This window comes from Xylaria bambusicola, assembly GCF_022495145.1.
Source record: "Xylaria bambusicola strain CBS 139988 unplaced genomic scaffold F5B22scaffold_34, whole genome shotgun sequence".
Classification (NCBI taxonomy): Eukaryota; Fungi; Ascomycota; class Sordariomycetes; order Xylariales; family Xylariaceae; genus Xylaria; species Xylaria bambusicola.
The window spans coordinates 51,249-67,205 of NW_025953587.1; the positions used below are offsets into that span (position 1 = coordinate 51,249).

Genomic DNA, 15,957 nt, shown 5'->3' on the forward strand with positions numbered 1-15,957 from the left:
GCGTGTTACTTGGGGTTGAAGTGAAGTGAATTAGATGTCGTCGCAAAAGTCGTAGCACAGCGGCAGTTACACACTACCTACACTAGAATCCTACTAACTGGGAGCTTCTTTCAACCAGGGCACAGATCCATCCTATCTCCGTCTATCGATTACGATAAGCCGGCGACAGATCTTAGGTACTGTGAAATCTACCTAAGAAATACATAGGTACCTAGTCCAGGTAGCTTTCGCGGGGCAGAGCCTGCGCTAAAACTGCCCGCTAATCGATTGGAATTTTTCGTATCAGCGTCGAAAAAATAACGGTATCGCAGCTCTCGATAAGAGATATCTTCACTTGGACCCTGGGATTCAACCTTGGAGAGTCGAACGTGCAATTCTCTAATTCACTCTCCGTATTCTCTTTTCCTCTCTCGAAATACAATCCGAGAAGGCAAAAGGGAACGTACACACTTGTCTATTTGTGTGTCCCAGCTGTGCACCCCAACGAGTCGAACTTCGAAATCGAAGCGAGCGCAAGAAACAAGACCACTTATACAGCAACAAGTAATTCAATTAGACGACAAGATGCCCAAGTCGAAACGCGCGAGGGTGATCCACGCCTCCTCAGTGACCAAAAAGACACGCGAGCACAAGGAGCGTCTGTTCGAGAACGTGCGCGAATGTATACCGCAGTACCAGCACTGCCTCGTCCTCACCGTCGACAACATGCGCAACACCTATCTCAAGGACGTGCGACAGGAACTATCCGATAGCCGGTTCGTGCTTTTTTCTTTCTTTCATTTCTTTCTTTCCTTTTCAAGTGAATACCAACCCAAAGCACATTCACCAAATAACTAATAACTAACTTGCTATGTGTATGTATATAGCCTCTTCTTCGGCAAGACGAAGCTCATGGCCCGCGCCCTGGGCCACACGCCCGAAGACAGCCAGGCCGACAACATCTACCAGCTGACGCCGTATCTCAAGGGCGCCGTCGGCCTGCTCTTCACGAACCGCGACCCGGCCTCGCTGCTGTCTTACTTCGGGGAGTTCAGCCAGGTGGACTTTGTGCGCCCCGGGGTGGCCGCGGCGCGGGAGTTCGTGGTACCCCGCGGGATCGTCATGAGCACGGGCGGCGAGGTCCCCGCCGAGCACGACGTGCCCATGGGCCACACCCTCGAGCCCGAGCTGCGCCGTCTCGGTGTGCCCACGCGCATGGTCAAGGGAAAGGTCGTGCTCGAAGAGGCTCCCGAGGGGGCTTCTGAGGACGAGAAGAGGGGCTACGTCGTCTGTCGCGCCGGCGACGTCCTCGACTCGCGCCAGACGAGGCTGCTCAAGCTCTTCAGCGTCTGCATGGCCGAGTTCCGCGTCCGCGTGCTCGCGTACTGGAGCGCCGCGTCCTCCGAGGTCACCAAGGTCGATGCGAATCCTGCTGGTGCCGCTGGCGACATGTAAGGGCTCGACGACGAGTAAGAATGTTTGGGGAGCAAAATTCTCATTCAGCATGCACATCCATCTACCTACCTACCTACCTACCTACCTACCTGCTTCCTGCCGGTCTGTTCTTTTTCTATCATGTTCTGGGTTCTGAAACTTCCTTTTTTTTGTTCATTGTTTAGGTCATAGCTGTATGCATCATCTCCATGGCGATACCAATGGTTGCTGGCGTTCATGGTTATTAGGCGGTTAGGAGAAAAGAAAAGTAAAGAATAAGTATATATTGAAATGACACGTATAATCACGATCTCACAATGGACAACATATGGCTACTTGACTAGTGACTACATTCGTTGTCTTGAGCAGTGTTTATTGCCTGGCCGGCAAACTAGTTAGCTTCTCTCTACCTCGTGGTTGCCTCTTGAGACCAGACATTGATAGTGAAGAGTTTATAGCTATGTCGAATCCGAATTGTTCAATAGCACGAAGACTAAGATTACAAACAGGGCCAACAGTAATCGAATACTACATATACGTACAATTCAAAGCAGTGTAGTAGGCATATGAGCGTTAAATTCAGTGTGCTGAACTATGTGTGAGTACCACATGAAAAACCTTTTTATAATACATGAGAACTGTCATTACCTTTCCTGCACGGGGATGGGAAGAAAACAAGCTCTCTGGCTTGCCGGGATTATGCTGGATGCTAATGGCCCTGCTGTTATTGAGTCGTGGACGTAGGTAGCCGATTCAGAACAGACCGCTTCTTGAGCAAGCCCCATCGTCTTTACCTTGAGGGTTGGGGTATTATAATGATACAAAGAGGCTAGGCTTGATGTCGATCTGCTGTCGGATAGATTGTTTTCATTCTTCTTTCTTCATCTTACCCTTGCTTACCCTTGGTGACAAAAGGTAGGGGAGAAGAATGGAAAGTCGGAATAGCAATTGCGGGAAACGGGAAGATAGCACATACCCACCAAGACAGCATATTGATGTCTCGATAAGAGGCAACCTAGTAAGAGACCTAGAAACCCTTGAGATCCTAGTAACGACGAAGCTTTCGGGGGTCCTCATAGCCGCCTTCGTACCCACGTTTCCGGTTGTCATCATCTCTAGAGCGGTCGCTGTCACGATACTCGCGTCGGTCGCGGACAGGCTCGAAGTTGGCGCCGGTTCGCCTGTCTCGGTCGTATCGCGACGGGGGTCCACCAGATCTGTCATCATATGAGCGGGGACCAGCGCGTGCGTTATACCCACCACCGCCGACGCGGTCACCACGGTCACTGCGGTCTCGATCACGTTCACGATCACCCCCAAACCGATTATCAGATCCCGGCCCAGCTGGGGCGTTGGGAGGAGCATACCCGTTCTGTTGGCCAAAGCCACGGTCACGGCCGCCACCACCAAAGCCACCACCGCCCCTAAAGCCTCGGTCTTGACCGCGGAAACCTCCTCCACGACCACGGGCTCCAGGGAATCCACCTCGGAAACCGTCGCGTCCTCCAAAACCACCACCGAAGCCACCGGGGCCACTCGGTCGAGGTGGTGCTGCCTTGGTATAACCTCGGCCACCAAGGCCGCCACCAAGACGCCTTGGCTTCCATCCCTTAACTGTTCGGCCTCTTTCCACATCTACCTTGATCCGGCGATCTTTGATACGAATACCATCACAACCATCTAAAGCAGCTAGTCACACGTGCGCAGCAACGCGCGTTTGTCAGTCAAGCCCAAAAATAAGATTCATACCTTCATGTCTACGCAACGGGGGGGGAATAGGGGAGAGATAGGCAAGCTTGAGGACCAAATCTCGAGTGAGAGAGACATGTATATGAAGATCCTGAGGATCGGTGTAGGCGGTTCTAGGGAATTTAATGGCAGTATTACCTCTCATGTCTTTCTCACGATCAAATACAACAAAAGCATATCCTCGGTGGGGCTTTTTCTTCTTGTTTGGCCGCTCGTGTGCGTGGGTATCTGTGATGATGCGGATCTGGATGCATGTCAGTGATATTTTTCGCAAGCATGGAGTAAATGGTGATGAGATTTGGGAGACGTACGCGCTCAATAGGGCCAAATCGGCCAAATTCCTTCTCAAGGTCACTTTCGTTCGCATCATAGCTTAGTCGCGCAACAATCAGCGTCTTAAAGGGGTCACCGCGAACATTTGCGTCTTCGGCGGGATTATCTGAGGCAAGTTAGCATGGACTAGGGTCGCATATTGTTGAAAAAAGATAAGGCCGGGATAGCAAGGGAGCTCACAGTTGTGGGGGCCGTCTGAGAGCAGTTTCTCCTGTTTCTCCTTCTTCTCCAACTTTTTACGATCACGGGCCTGCAGCCAGCTCTCCGTAGGAAGGTAGCCGTCGTTCTCCTTGTATGCGGCGAGGTGGGGGAGGTAATCAGCGAGGCCGGTGATCTTGGTCGTCTTTCGTTCTTCGGGGGCGTGGTCGGGCGCAGCCAGCCATCGTAATGGAGGCCGCGGCGCGAACAGCGCGAGGAGGTTAGGTGGAAGCTTGTCTGTCATTCTCTATGCGAAGAACTCGATATTGGCGGTGGTAGAGGTGGTAGAGATTTTCAAGACAAGAATATTCCAAAAGTCGATGTGCGCACTCGCATATTATGGAACACGCTAGGACTTGAGATGATCAAAAGGGACAGGTGAACGCGGCGCTCGATGAAAGAGACGAAATATGTGTCGCGTTCTTGGAGGCCCAGAAATTCTTGTTCAGGGCAATGGATTGCTTTTAGCCAGCTCTTATGCGTCATAACTGCATTGATTTTGCTCTCCCATCTGGATAAGTGCATATTGCAACACTTTTACATAGCATAGTAGTGTAGGGGGTATCTGCGACCAATGCGCCATGGCACTAGCACCTGTTGTACCTGGATCGCTGAGGCTTCCTTAAATTTTCGATAAGATTGCATCCGTCCGTATCACCGACTTCCGGACCACAGACCATAAAGATGACAATAAGGGCTTTGGAAAAGGTCTCTGTTGGCCAGGTACGTTGCATCATGTTAGAATTATTCTAATTTCTGGTCCAATGTCTCCAAGTAACACGCTAACAATGCGAACAGAATGGCGTCGGTGCCTTCATCCTGCAATGCAGGAAGATGGATATTCATTACTGCGACCAGTCTGGAAGCTCGAGAGGCATGAAGTAAGAAACTTGGAAGCAAACATTGCGAATCGGAAGGACTGACAAGATACCAGCGGTTTCATTAAGTCCCAGCTGTCCAAGTTCGCATCAAACAACCCCCAGATCGAGTTCGCCGTATCTCCTCGACCGCGGAAGCATCCAGTCCTCATTGGCCACTACATCAACGGCAAGCAGAAATCAATTTGCGTCAAGAACATGGATTCGTTGCAAATTTTGAAGAAGGTCGAGTTGCTTCGCGACGCCAGTGGAGAGAAGATAAAAAGAGTCAACAAACCAATCACAAGTGTAAACGAAAGTGTGCGTGGTGTATGGAGTCCCTACCATGGAAATGGTATGCCGGTATAGAGGACTGCATTACTGGCCAAGGAATCGGGATATGGTCGTTTGTATGACTACGTGATAGTAAATGTCACAGCATGGCGAGCACCTGAAATGTACGATAAAGGATTCGGCGCATATATCACGAACATTACAAGCTCAGGGGAGCACTACGAAGGAAGCATTTTTGCATTACGAAGACATTTTTTCACAACTCATCATTGAGCCCCGCCATGTTCAAATTTGGAAAGGAGGCGGCCACGGGGAAGGGGACTCGATTACATGCGTAGGTTGGTTGCAATTGCTACATGGAGCTAAGAGTTGATATAAGCAATAGGCAATCCCTTATCCGCTATATAGCCTCAAACGATATATTTGTTTCTGTGTCCTTACAATCTGCAGTTGATGATGTCGACGACTAAGTAGGGTTGATTAGCATGACAAACTTCCAGGTGATGCCGCAAAATTATATGTACTTACAAGCAGGCTTCAAACTGGCACCGCCGACCAAGAAGCCGTCAATGTCGTTCTGTTTGCTGAGGTCCTTGCAGTTCTTCTCGCTGACACTGCCACCATACAAGATACGGGTCTCGTCAGCGACGGACTGGCTAACATTCTTAGCCAACCAGTCACGGATGGATGCGTGGACCTCCTGGGCCTGCTCGGTGGTGGCGACCTTGCCGGTGCCGATGGCCCAGATGGGCTCGTAGGCGATGACGATCTTGCTCCAGTCGGAGATCTTGGCCTTAAGAGCAGCAAGCTGCTTGGCGATAACGTCGAGAGTCTGGCCGGCCTCACGCTGCTCGAGGCTCTCACCACAGCACCATATGACGCTGACACCGTTCTCGGTGGCATACTTGGTCTTGGCAGCTACGACCTCGTCACTCTCGCCGAGGATAGTTCGTCGCTCTGAATGACCGAGGATGGTCCAGTCAATGCCACTATCCTTCAGGTGCTGAACGGAGATCTCGCCGGTGAAAGCGCCGTTGGGCTTGTCATAGACGTTCTGGGCAGCGACGCCAATTTCCTTCTTTGCCTTTTCGCGAACGAGAAGAAGGTAGAGGGCAGGAGGGGCAATGACGGTCTCTGAATTGTTCAACATCAGGTTAGTCATTCAAAAAGTAGTCACTCGGGGCGCGTCTTACCAACGCTGGAGTCAAGCTGGGCCTTGTTCAGGTTCTCGACAATCTCAGTAATGGACGAGATGGACCCGTTCCTTGAACGCGCCAATTGAATTAGCTAGCTGCCAGTAAGACCTCTCAAGGAGTGAAGTCCCCTGATAGATGAGAAAGCGAGGGATTGTCTCACATCTTGAAGTTACCACCGACGAAGAATTTGCGCGCCATCTTGAATAATAGATTGACTACGTGATGATACTTTGAAGGAGTGGGATGAAGCTAACGAGTCGTCCTAGGACTGAATTTGAAGATATCAAGAGGCTAAAATTCTCTGGATAAAAGATGTAAAATACTCAAACTAGACTTTCCAAGTCGGGAGAGATCTGGAAATGGAAGACGAAGGTGAAGAGGTGAGGTAGACAAGAAAGTATTTGCGCGCGGGACCAAGATGACGTTCCGTAGCTCGCAAAATGGCGGGGTCCGGTTGCTGCAAGCTACCAGACTTTCTGAGCTCCGTAACCCCGCCAAAAGGCCCCCCAAGGTCAAAAGTCGCGCTCCCGTAGCATGCATCAATCATCGATCAGCCCTGCGCGAAAAAGACTCGCCCCGAGCCAGCCCTTTCATTTCCCGGCGCCCCAACAATGATGTCGCCTTGTGGATATACCTAAGTATCTTGCATCGTTGCTGCGTACATGTATGTTGTAGTTCTGTACTATGTAGGTCCAATCAGCACAGCCTATAGGCAGAGACCAGGTACTATAAACAATTATTAAGAACAAAAAAGAACGACTAATCATATGATAGTCATAGATTGCCCTCGAGTGCTCACCACAGTGCTCATAGTATACAACTTTCATCGTACGATAGTGGTCCCAATTCAAAAACGATTGGGACTTCGTATCAAACATGCCTACTATCTGTATGTTTCTACCTACGTAGTAATAAAAGTACACATGTAGGTGAGGTATATTACACGACTGCCAATTTTCTTGCGCGCATGTACTGGACGAGTCAAATCGACAGATGCATGTCAGCATGAATGATCCTTGAGCTGACAGATGTACTGAAGAATAGCCACACAGCGAATACTGATAGCGCAGACAAGAATCGAATGAAGCTCACTGCATAACTCACCAAGTATATCTAACAGATCTTGTTGACTCTGACGCTACCAGGAAGTCGGCCCCAAGACATGTCAACAGCCCTATGGAAGCATCTTGGAAAATTTTTGAATTCAGATAGGTCCTGTTATTTATTTATTGATAAGCGAGGACCTGATGTAGAAGGTAGAAATCAACTATTCGGTAAACTATTCGGTACCTGTATAAAATCATTGAATTGGTAATATCGGGGTTCTGTTTAAGTTGATAGCAGGCAGCAAATATAGGGTCAAGTTTCCTTAATACCTATACAAGCAATATAAGAGCATAGGCTTGATTGACAATGGTATTTGATTGTGATATATACACACGGCTATCTATTGAAGCATTGCATCTAGGCTTTCCCCTAGAACAGTTTCGATTCCCACGATCCAGCGATTCGTCTCCCTTTCCACATCTTCGTCGTCATCTTCTTGTAATTCGCTAATATAGGGTAACATTTCCGGCAACATAGACAGCCACTCCTCTCCCAGCTTGTCTGTGAGTGCTTGTTGGCATTTTACCACAGCGAGACGCACGGGCGCATGTCCAGAGCGTAAGCTCTTCAGAAGGGAGGTATTCAACTCTTTCTGGTGCTCCTGAGAGTCTGCAGTCGCAGCTAATTCGACAATAGCAGGAATCAGCTCCTTCGTCAGGTCAACTAAAGGAGCGTGGGCGAACTGTGATATAAGGACAGGTGCAACAGCGCTGAAGTGCGCTGGCGCTTGCCAGAACTCGTCCTGATCGTGCTCAAAGCACTGCGCCAAGACCTGTAAGGCTTTTCGCCAGAGCTCACGTTCATCTGCACTTGCGGGGTTGGCTGTTTTGAGCACACCAGCGGCGCCCTCAACAACATAAGTTGCGTAACTGGTTACAATGGATTTGAGGTTGCCGAAGAATGTTAATAGGAAACCGTATACGCTGAGAAGCCGAAGATTCTTCCCAACAGTGTCCTTTTTCGGCACTCCTGTCGACCATTCCATTAGCTGAGAGAATATAGGCCGGAAGGCAGCATCATTCAGCTTATAGACCATCCTAAGTGCGACATTGTTGATAATTTCCTCGACCTGGCCAATGTGTCTTACAAACTCGCTGTCAATGTTATTCTGTGAGTGAAGTAGCCGACGAAGGTCAAGGGCGTTGAGGAAAATAGAGGACAAGATGGTGACATTCTTCGAAATGTCAGCTTTCGAGTGTTTATCGATTGCAATCCCCAAGACATTGAGATATTCACGTGTAGCCTGAACCGACGAAATTGTTAGCGGGTTCCTTTGATCGCCTTTCTGTATTCTTACCGTGTGGCCAGCATCGGCATATGTGCTAAAATTCTTATCGAGAGCCATGAACATGGTTTTAGCTTCAATTTGTTTAGCAATAAAATGAAGGCACTGCAAACGAGCATCGTTGGCTTCCTTTCCCATTCTTGCTTTAGCTGAGGCGCTAGAAGCTGCTAATATTTGTCCCAAGTAGGATCCTGACAACATATATGGTAGGTATTGTGCAAGCGCTGTGACGAAGGCGTATGCAGCATTATGAAGCTCTGGAAGTTGAGAGCCGCCAACAATACTTTCAGATATATAAGTAAGGGCCTTCGGAATGGCCGATGGGAGTACTGGCACGATGCCGTCTTGAAGGACATCAACCAACGAAGCCAGGCATAACAGGGCCATGACGCGAAGTTGCAAGTCATCTTGGCCCAGACATTGGTCCCCAGCAATGGTTGAGGCAGCAGCTGCCACGGCTTCAGGATCCTTTTTGCCATACTTCTCGGAAATCTTGTCCACGCAACCAACTGCAATGTGCTTGTATGCAACATCATCTGAAACTCTAATAATCTCTGTAAGCTGAGGTAAAAAGGCGAGTAGTGCTATTCTTGAGCTGCCATCGGCTTGGCTCTCTTGGTTGATTCTCACTTCGACAGCCTTCAATACCTTGCGACGGAGAATTGTATCTGGCCGATCAAGTAGCGTCTCGACTGCCTTGATAAATTCACCGATTGAGAGAAGGTTCAAAAGTTTAGAAAGCGCATCGCCGCAGCAGTTATATAATGATTTGCGCTGTTTCAATGAATCTGCTAAGACTAATAAGTCCTCCAGCAGTGTAGAGTACAGCTCACGAATTTTAGACGCCTCCATGTCATCTCGCTCGGCTAGCTTGCTGATCTGGGTTGTCAACTTCCTGCTCGAAAGCAGGCGCGGGAGCAAGGTTAATTCGCTTAGACCCGTTTTTTCCGGATCGCGTTCACTTTGATCGCTTGCGCCGAGAAGTACAGCAGAAATATTTGGCCGTGGTTGGAAAATATCATTTATCAAGTTAAGAAGCTTGATCAGAGACTGAAGCTGGATTTCAACAGTAAAGTAGTTGAAGACCTCGGTGGCGAACGACAGGACTTGGTCAGTGGGACTGTACATGTTGGTAAGCATGGCGAGAAGCGCAAATAGGAATTCTCTAGCATCAAGAGTCTCTATAAGAGAGACAAACAAGCCAAGTCTTCGATGAGAAGGTATATGTTCATAGGCGGTCACAAAGCTGAGAAGCAGCTCAGACGAACCAGCGAGAGGGCTGATCTTGCCTTTACGAAGGGACTGGATCAAGGGGGGAACAACTTCTTTGACTGTTTGATTAATGACATGGGCAGAATAGTCGTCGCTCTGTCGAAGAACTGATGTACCCATTTGCGTGAAGATCGGCATCACACTATTCAGTACCAGATCAGGGGCAACTTTGGCAAGACTTGCAACAAGGAGCAAGGCGGTGCTTTGGACAGCAGGGCTCGATGATTTCTGAATGCAACTGACAAGGAGGTCCCCATGGCCACCCGTGCTGTCAATGGTGAGGTCTGCATTGTCTTTATATGCAGGAACCATCGCCAGGAGGCTTCGAAGCACGAGGCTTTGAAGATATCCAAGCTCCGAACCCACCAAAGCACGGAAATGTTGAAGCTCGGACAATGTATTGAAGAGTGCGTTGAGAAGTTCGGGATGCGTTTCGGGATTGGATCCCTCCACTAGCTGTAATACGAAGGTAACTTGCTTTAGTGTCGCGGTTACTTCTGGCGTCGCCTGGGTACCTAGCCCTCGATGAGTCTCTGAGGAACTGGTTCGCCTTCGTTTACCTGGTGGGGGCTCGTCTGCCATCTTAGTAGTTGGCTCCAAGGTTTCCAGAAAGAATAATAAGATGTCAGTTGTAAGCTCTACATTTCGTAAAAGATCAGCAGCCTCTGTAGAGGCTAGGCTGCGATGGTCTGACCAGTCCTTCTGCGTTAACTCTAACATTCTCTGTGCCACAATATGTTTTGTCTCCGTCTTCATGCTCGGCCATAGATCCCGGATGCGAATGAAAGCAGCATGCAGGAATTTATGTCTTGGCAGAATCTCTTTAGTTTGGATCGCATCTAGAATGAACTCAAGACCCTCTTTCTCATTTGGCAAGAGTACTTCGAGGCTGCTCTGGTTTACCGCCGATTCCTCAACTTTCTCAATTGAGCATAGCTCACGAGCCATGTCAGCCGACAAACCAGCCCACTGTTTTAACAGTGGAAGGAGAAGCTGGGTGCGAGATATCCCTGATATGCTCTTCACTTCTCTTAGGCATGACCCGAGACGAAGTTTTAGGATCAACAGAGGAGAGTAAACGGCATGCAGTGCGAGGAATGCTAGAATCGAACGCCGCGTACCATGTGAAAATCGGGCTTTTTTGTCGCTTTCAGGCTGTTGTAGAGAACTCCTGGAGCCGCTGTTCAATGCATTGTTCGTCATCGCAATAATATAATCTGCGTTTAGCACACATTCTTCCAACGAAGGAAGAAGGACCGTGCGAACGAACTTCTGGCAAGTATCAAGATCCATCCACTCGAGAGACTCGGTTTTATCGTAAAGAGTCTCCCGTCCCCATTTGTGTGCCACAGAGGCAGCATCAGCGTAAAAGCTCCCCAGAACAGCAATGAGATCTGCGGCGGCTCGCCGGACCTTTTTAGAAGGGTCATTCAAAGCTGCTATGCCGTATGGGAAAATAGCTTGATAGTCGACACTAGCACAATCATTCTCCTTCAGACGATTCTTTGCCATATCGAGAGCACCAACTCTGGCAAGAGTCGGATAAGGCCCACACCAGATTCTCATGAGAAACGAGAAGTAAAAAGGTTCTTTGTTAGCCTGCTCGCGGTGAAGAGGCGGAATCTCGTCGAAGATAGCAACATTGCCCGGATCCGCTAGCCCAGTCAAGTAGACAGCGCAAAGATCACCAAAAATATCCAAAGATCTTGATCTCAAGCATGATCCAGCCGCTTGCGTTTGAACTTGGCTAACTCTTTCAACAGCAGCCTTGAAGCTCTCAGTTTGAGGCTGAGCATCAATGCTCTCCTGCATCTCGACATCGTTGGTCGGCGGTGCAGGTAACAGTCGCGGACGGATTTGAATATCTAGTCTCATCTCCAATTCATCCAAATCAACTTGTGTATCGTTGATAGCTTGGGTAAAGACATCACGAACGTCTGACTCGACTTGAGAGAGCCGGATGATTGTAGACGCCAGATTCTTCCGAGCTTCACCCTGTTCATCAACGTGGTCATCCACTTTGTAAGCAGCTAGTAATAATGATTTGAAGATAACACCGGCTTGCTGCTGACTTAGAACGGAGGCAAGTAGAAGCGGCTCGATGAGAGGGAGGCCCCTGGAGTCGCCTTTCTTACAGATTCGATCTATCAATGCAAGACACAGGCCATTGGCTAACTTTCCTAGGTCATGATCCTTGCCAATATCGGCGAGCAGCTCAGGCAAATTTTGAACTTTTAACAAGGCTCTTGTCACCTTCGCCGACATTTGTTTTGCGGATCGGCGTTGGGCAAGAATCGAAAGGCAAACCAATCCAGGACGCAGACTATCTGCAGTCCATCCTGCAACAAGCTGTTCCATCAGTGCACTGATAGTGCCATCGTCCAAGTCACCCTTTGCGACATACACGGTAACCACCATGTAACAGGCGATTTGCAGACTAGGAACTTTGGACATAATTAGAGCATCCCTAATAGTAGGTCCTATCAAGTGAAACAAAGTTTGGTCGTTGCTTTTCTGTATGGTACTTCGACCAGATCGCCCTTTGTCCAATATTCCATTAACGGCTTCAGTCATAATGCCAGCCCAGAATGATATTAACGCGGGGTATTGCTGTTGAGCGCGGCATGTGTCAAGTGTATATGTGGATAAGGTGGTGAGGAAGTCTGGGTAGTGTATGGCTCGGTGGACCAAAACTGCTCGTGGAGGCGATATCAACGACTTGATATAAGGGTCCAAGAAACTGTAGACTTGCGGGAGATCTTTTGGGAGTATAGAAAGTAAGGTGACAAAAGCTGGAATGGTGTGGTATGGCAGGAAAGTCGTTAGAATAGTCGTTGTGTTATATTCATGAATCCTAGAAGGGAATTACTGTTAGCACACAACTCGAAACGAGGTCTGCCTTTCTGGACTCACCTGAACCTCCTGATAAGCCATTCGATTGCTTTTATAGCAGGCATGAGCCGCAGGCGAGCGCCAGCGAGGTGAAGAAAAGAATCTACCCTTTTATCAAGCTCAGCATTTTCGGCCTCAGTCATCTGAATGCGATCTTCATGCTGGCTCTGCTCGCTGAAGATGGTAGTCCCAAAAGGAACAAAGCGAGGGTCGAGTTGGCAGAGCTCATCGAAGCCTTCGCGACATATTCCGTAGAGAGTCTGGAAGCTCTGCGATGCGGCCACTCGGGGTTCAAAGATCAACGACTTCGAGTGCGCGGCCTTCTGGGCTTTAACGTCGAGAGATGTCTTCGACTTTGCGGCGATTTGCGCCAATTGGGCAGCTAACGCTGTCGCCATGGTTCAGTTATTCCTACGGGTATCTCGACATCTGAAGACTCGAGGCGACGCCGACATGCGATTTTCTGACGCCCTACCAACCTAAAAGTTCGAAAACACGGATGCTGCTGGTAAGTCTTGACCCGGCAACTTTTTTCCCACGTCGGGTACTATCGATAAGGATAGCTGCTCGACGTTGCCGTAGGTGTCTTGGCAGCAGTACTTGGTATCGGAGTTTAGCCAACTTACCAATGTGGGTATGTAAAGTAGTACCGGTACATATGTATGGGTACCTACTATCTCAGCACAAACCTGCAATCTACAGTGTCCCTCTCTCGCCTCTGTACCTGCTGCCATTACCGCGCTAGTATGCTTTAAGCAATACCTGGACGACAGGGGCAGGTCAGCAGCCTTTCACCCGCTCCGATAACCGTGGGAGATCTAAGATACCAGGTTGCATCATACACCAAGGGTACCTATCGCTTCGACTTCATTAATTATCTGTCTGCGCGTATATTAGCTAGACGAACGTGGACATACATGCAACCGGTGTCATTCGTGTTGTGAAACCGGCACATCTTATTTTCCATTTTCGTGTATGTGAATAAGATCCTCATCCAGGCACTGAGCAGGCAGGTGAGTGGTACCTGCGTTGGTTGTCTCACTTTCCACCTACCCCTCCATGGATGTTCTGACCCTGACTTACACTGCAAGATCAGGCGCACGGCAACAGTTTGCAATTCCCAGCACGTTCGAACCAACGGTTTACGCATCTCTATACCAGTATATCGAAACTGTGTAATTTGCTTGAAAATGGCTGTCAGTATGGCTCGTTGTTATTCAATAGTTGTCGCCCTTTTATTTTAGCCTTTTCAACTCGGTCCCATCTATCAGCTCTAACCCGTCGCAGAAACCATACAACCAAATCGTACTATTTGGCGATTCGCTTTTCCAGTTGTCGAGCGAAATAAACGACGGGTTTTCGTTTCAGGGCGCCCTGCAGCATCGTGAGTGGCATGCACACTGATCCGCCCAGTGTTCACTTCGGGTCGTGTTAACATGGGTTGTGTGCAGTTTGCATGCGCGGTCTCGATGTGATCAACAGGGGTTTCTCAGGCTACAACACCAAAAATGCCTTGGAATTACTTCCCCAGATATTTCTTCCACCTTCCCCTGCCAACCCGCGCATCGAGTATTTGGTACGCTGCAATGATGATTATCTCCATTATGCTGGATGTTCCGACTTGTTCCTCGATGTTCCTCGATGTTTAAACACTAATTGTAGGCGGTTGCAGCTTGTACTTCTAGGTGCAAATGATGCGTGCTTGGATACTCCAACCACTACCCAGGGCGTACCTCTTGAACAATATAGAAAGAACCTGATCGACAGTAGGTATAGCTTCAATCGCCGTTTGGTCATTGTAGCCACTGTGACGGCTTGTCTTTCAGGCTTTTTGATACTGATTTAATTGTAGTTATCACTCATGAGCATATCAAGGCTCACAACCCAAAGATCCTATTGGTAACGCCTCCGCCTCTTGACGAAATGCAAAGTTTTGTCACCGATGTCGAGAAAGGTCACAAAGAGCCGACCCGGAAGGCTGCCGTCAGTGCCCAATATTCCGAGACAGTTCGCCAGATCGCCGACGAGGTGCCTGGCATCATACTGGTCGATCTGCAGAAGGCTCTTATGCAGAAGGCGGTTTCCATGACCCCCGACTATGACCCATCCGGCCCTCCCTTGGGATACACGGAGGGCAAGCGCGGTGCTCTAGAACAGCTCCTTCCAGACGGTTTGCATATGAGTGGCGAGGCGTACAAGGTGCTATTTGATATTGTTAAACCACATATTTCACTCCCAGAGGATTACTTTGTCTACCCAGACTGGCGAATCAGTGAGTAGCTTGGCCTGTCTCCCATTCTGACTCCGTATGGCCCTCCTATCCTGAGTGATAGATAGCCTTGACTTTATATATACTCATCATGGGAGATGCTGGCTAACAGATCGAATATAGTGAACCCCGGCAAGAATGGCGAGATAGTGAACTAGGTCTAGTAGATAAAATCTACGAAGTAGTTGGTGCTTTATCGAGCCAATTTTTTTAATTTTTTTTTTATTTTTTTTTTTAAAGTTGGGGTTCATGCATGGTAATGGTGACAAAGACAAGACGGGGACAAGGCATTGTAGACTCTCAGCGCCAGCCTCGTGGTTGGCAGAGCAAAACCCGGATGAGTACCAAATCGATTTACTGTCTTATACATGTAATTATCTTCAAGCGGTACTTACTTCGTAGTATACAGTACCTATACATGCGGCACACTGCGGCATTCCATAGCTCCAACCTACGCTACAGTAACGGTCTTATTCAGTCGACGGTAGTAGGCATCATGGGAATGCTACTGAGCCGGTACTAACCAGAAATGGGATGCCTCGATCCCTGTCTGCGCCTCCCGCCCCTGCTAGCGCTTCCCCCCAGTCACACCCGATTCAACAGTCGCCCTACTAGCATGCGGTAGGTAGCCTGTACTTCGAGTACTCTCGCAGTACCGTTTACTACGGACGGTATCTATCTTCACCATGGGTACTTCCCCAGTTCCTCGTCTGCCCAGGGCTGAGTGGGATTGCAGAGCCATTGGAAGGTTACGTATGTACATGTAGGTTCTTGGTGATGTATAGGTACATCTATCACTTCATGTGCCGCTGTTACATGCTTCGTCAAGGGCAAAGTACCTACTTATGTAGGTAGGTACTAGGTACTATCCTGACAATGCGAACCTGCGGATGTCTTGTGTTTTATTTCACGAAAGGTCATTACCAACATCAATCACGGTCCTGCTGTACCTCATCTTGATACCTCATCTTGATACCTCATCTTGATACCTCATCTTGATCTCAGCTGTTCGGTCTGCAACCTCGCCCAGCTTTAGAGGATCCTATCTGGTCCTATCTCGTCAAATCACCCTGTACCCCAGACAGTTTGACC

The 15,957-nt window shown here is 48.9% G+C and overlaps 6 protein-coding genes across 6 annotated transcripts; 3 read left to right on the forward strand and 3 right to left on the reverse strand.

Moving 5' to 3' along the window:
* The first annotated feature begins 473 nt into the window (after nt 1-473).
* On the forward strand, nt 474-1,857 carry F5B22DRAFT_297608 (ribosomal protein L10-domain-containing protein). The gene is made up of 2 exons (XM_047970484.1): nt 474-755; nt 867-1,857. Exons 1-2 carry the CDS (start codon nt 565-567, stop codon nt 1,432-1,434), a joined length of 759 nt encoding a protein of 252 aa, XP_047828874.1. The 5' UTR covers nt 474-564; the 3' UTR covers nt 1,435-1,857.
* A 40-nt stretch (nt 1,858-1,897) lies between these two features.
* On the reverse strand, nt 1,898-4,275 carry F5B22DRAFT_614531 (U1 small nuclear ribonucleoprotein of 70kDa MW N terminal-domain-containing protein). Its single transcript, XM_047975466.1, has 4 exons — nt 3,676-4,275; nt 3,474-3,601; nt 3,301-3,406; nt 1,898-3,102 (listed from the first exon to the last, which is right to left on the reverse strand). The coding sequence occupies exons 1-4, from the start codon at nt 3,935-3,937 to the stop codon at nt 2,459-2,461; spliced, it is 1,140 nt and encodes a 379-aa protein (XP_047828875.1). The 5' UTR covers nt 3,938-4,275; the 3' UTR covers nt 1,898-2,458.
* F5B22DRAFT_297590 (thioredoxin-like protein) lies at nt 4,214-5,313 on the forward strand. The gene is made up of 3 exons (XM_047970483.1): nt 4,214-4,416; nt 4,492-4,574; nt 4,628-5,313. The coding sequence occupies exons 1-3, from the start codon at nt 4,378-4,380 to the stop codon at nt 4,917-4,919; spliced, it is 414 nt and encodes a 137-aa protein (XP_047828876.1). The 5' UTR covers nt 4,214-4,377; the 3' UTR covers nt 4,920-5,313.
* F5B22DRAFT_297700 (triose-phosphate isomerase-like protein) lies at nt 5,250-6,348 on the reverse strand. Its single transcript, XM_047970485.1, has 4 exons — nt 6,201-6,348; nt 6,038-6,108; nt 5,373-5,978; nt 5,250-5,310 (listed from the first exon to the last, which is right to left on the reverse strand). The coding sequence occupies exons 1-4, from the start codon at nt 6,236-6,238 to the stop codon at nt 5,282-5,284; spliced, it is 744 nt and encodes a 247-aa protein (XP_047828877.1). The 5' UTR covers nt 6,239-6,348; the 3' UTR covers nt 5,250-5,281.
* Nucleotides 6,349-7,428: 1,080 nt separating this feature from the next.
* Nucleotides 7,429-13,104, reverse strand: F5B22DRAFT_614539 (armadillo-type protein). Its single transcript, XM_047975467.1, has 3 exons — nt 12,618-13,104; nt 8,445-12,558; nt 7,429-8,390 (listed from the first exon to the last, which is right to left on the reverse strand). Exons 1-3 carry the CDS (start codon nt 12,992-12,994, stop codon nt 7,488-7,490), a joined length of 5,394 nt encoding a protein of 1,797 aa, XP_047828878.1. The 5' UTR covers nt 12,995-13,104; the 3' UTR covers nt 7,429-7,487.
* Nucleotides 13,105-13,408: 304 nt separating this feature from the next.
* On the forward strand, nt 13,409-15,168 carry F5B22DRAFT_614543 (SGNH hydrolase-type esterase domain-containing protein). Its single transcript, XM_047975468.1, has 7 exons — nt 13,409-13,609; nt 13,693-13,792; nt 13,884-13,980; nt 14,048-14,172; nt 14,269-14,362; nt 14,449-14,868; nt 14,989-15,168. Exons 2-7 carry the CDS (start codon nt 13,787-13,789, stop codon nt 15,021-15,023), a joined length of 777 nt encoding a protein of 258 aa, XP_047828879.1. The 5' UTR covers nt 13,409-13,609; nt 13,693-13,786; the 3' UTR covers nt 15,024-15,168.
* The last annotated feature ends 789 nt before the right edge of the window (nt 15,169-15,957 follow it).

Excerpts from the sequence above, each read along its gene's own strand:
- F5B22DRAFT_614543 (XM_047975468.1), top strand. Across the intron at positions 13,981-14,047 it reads TCAGGGCGCCCTGCAGCATC|TTTGCATGCGCGGTCTCGAT; the intron begins GTGAGTGGCATG and ends GGTTGTGTGCAG. Across the intron at positions 14,869-14,988 it reads CTACCCAGACTGGCGAATCA|TGAACCCCGGCAAGAATGGC; the intron begins GTGAGTAGCTTG and ends GATCGAATATAG.
- F5B22DRAFT_297590 (XM_047970483.1), top strand. The coding sequence starts at position 4,378 with ATGACAATAAGGGCTTTGGAAAAGGTCTCTGTTGGCCAG. Across the intron at positions 4,417-4,491 it reads AAAAGGTCTCTGTTGGCCAG|AATGGCGTCGGTGCCTTCAT; the intron begins GTACGTTGCATC and ends CAATGCGAACAG. Across the intron at positions 4,575-4,627 it reads GGAAGCTCGAGAGGCATGAA|CGGTTTCATTAAGTCCCAGC; the intron begins GTAAGAAACTTG and ends ACAAGATACCAG.
- F5B22DRAFT_297608 (XM_047970484.1), top strand. The coding sequence starts at position 565 with ATGCCCAAGTCGAAACGCGCGAGGGTGATCCACGCCTCCTCAGTGACC. Across the intron at positions 756-866 it reads CAGGAACTATCCGATAGCCG|CCTCTTCTTCGGCAAGACGA; the intron begins GTTCGTGCTTTT and ends GTATGTATATAG.
- F5B22DRAFT_614539 (XM_047975467.1), bottom strand. The coding sequence starts at position 12,994 with ATGGCGACAGCGTTAGCTGCCCAATTGGCGCAAATCGCCGCAAAGTCG. Across the intron at positions 12,559-12,617 it reads TGGCTTATCAGGAGGTTCAG|GATTCATGAATATAACACAA; the intron begins GTGAGTCCAGAA and ends ATTCCCTTCTAG. Across the intron at positions 8,391-8,444 it reads ATGCCGATGCTGGCCACACG|GCTACACGTGAATATCTCAA; the intron begins GTAAGAATACAG and ends TCGTCGGTTCAG.
- F5B22DRAFT_297700 (XM_047970485.1), bottom strand. The coding sequence starts at position 6,238 with ATGGCGCGCAAATTCTTCGTCGGTGGTAACTTCAAGAT. Across the intron at positions 6,109-6,200 it reads GTCGGTGGTAACTTCAAGAT|GAACGGGTCCATCTCGTCCA; the intron begins GTGAGACAATCC and ends GGCGCGTTCAAG. Across the intron at positions 5,311-5,372 it reads TGCCAGTTTGAAGCCTGCTT|TCGTCGACATCATCAACTGC; the intron begins GTAAGTACATAT and ends AACCCTACTTAG.
- F5B22DRAFT_614531 (XM_047975466.1), bottom strand. The coding sequence starts at position 3,937 with ATGACAGACAAGCTTCCACCTAACCTCCTCGCGCTGTTCGCGCCGCGG. Across the intron at positions 3,602-3,675 it reads CTCAGACGGCCCCCACAACT|ATAATCCCGCCGAAGACGCA; the intron begins GTGAGCTCCCTT and ends AACTTGCCTCAG. Across the intron at positions 3,407-3,473 it reads GATTTGGCCCTATTGAGCGC|ATCCGCATCATCACAGATAC; the intron begins GTACGTCTCCCA and ends ACATGCATCCAG.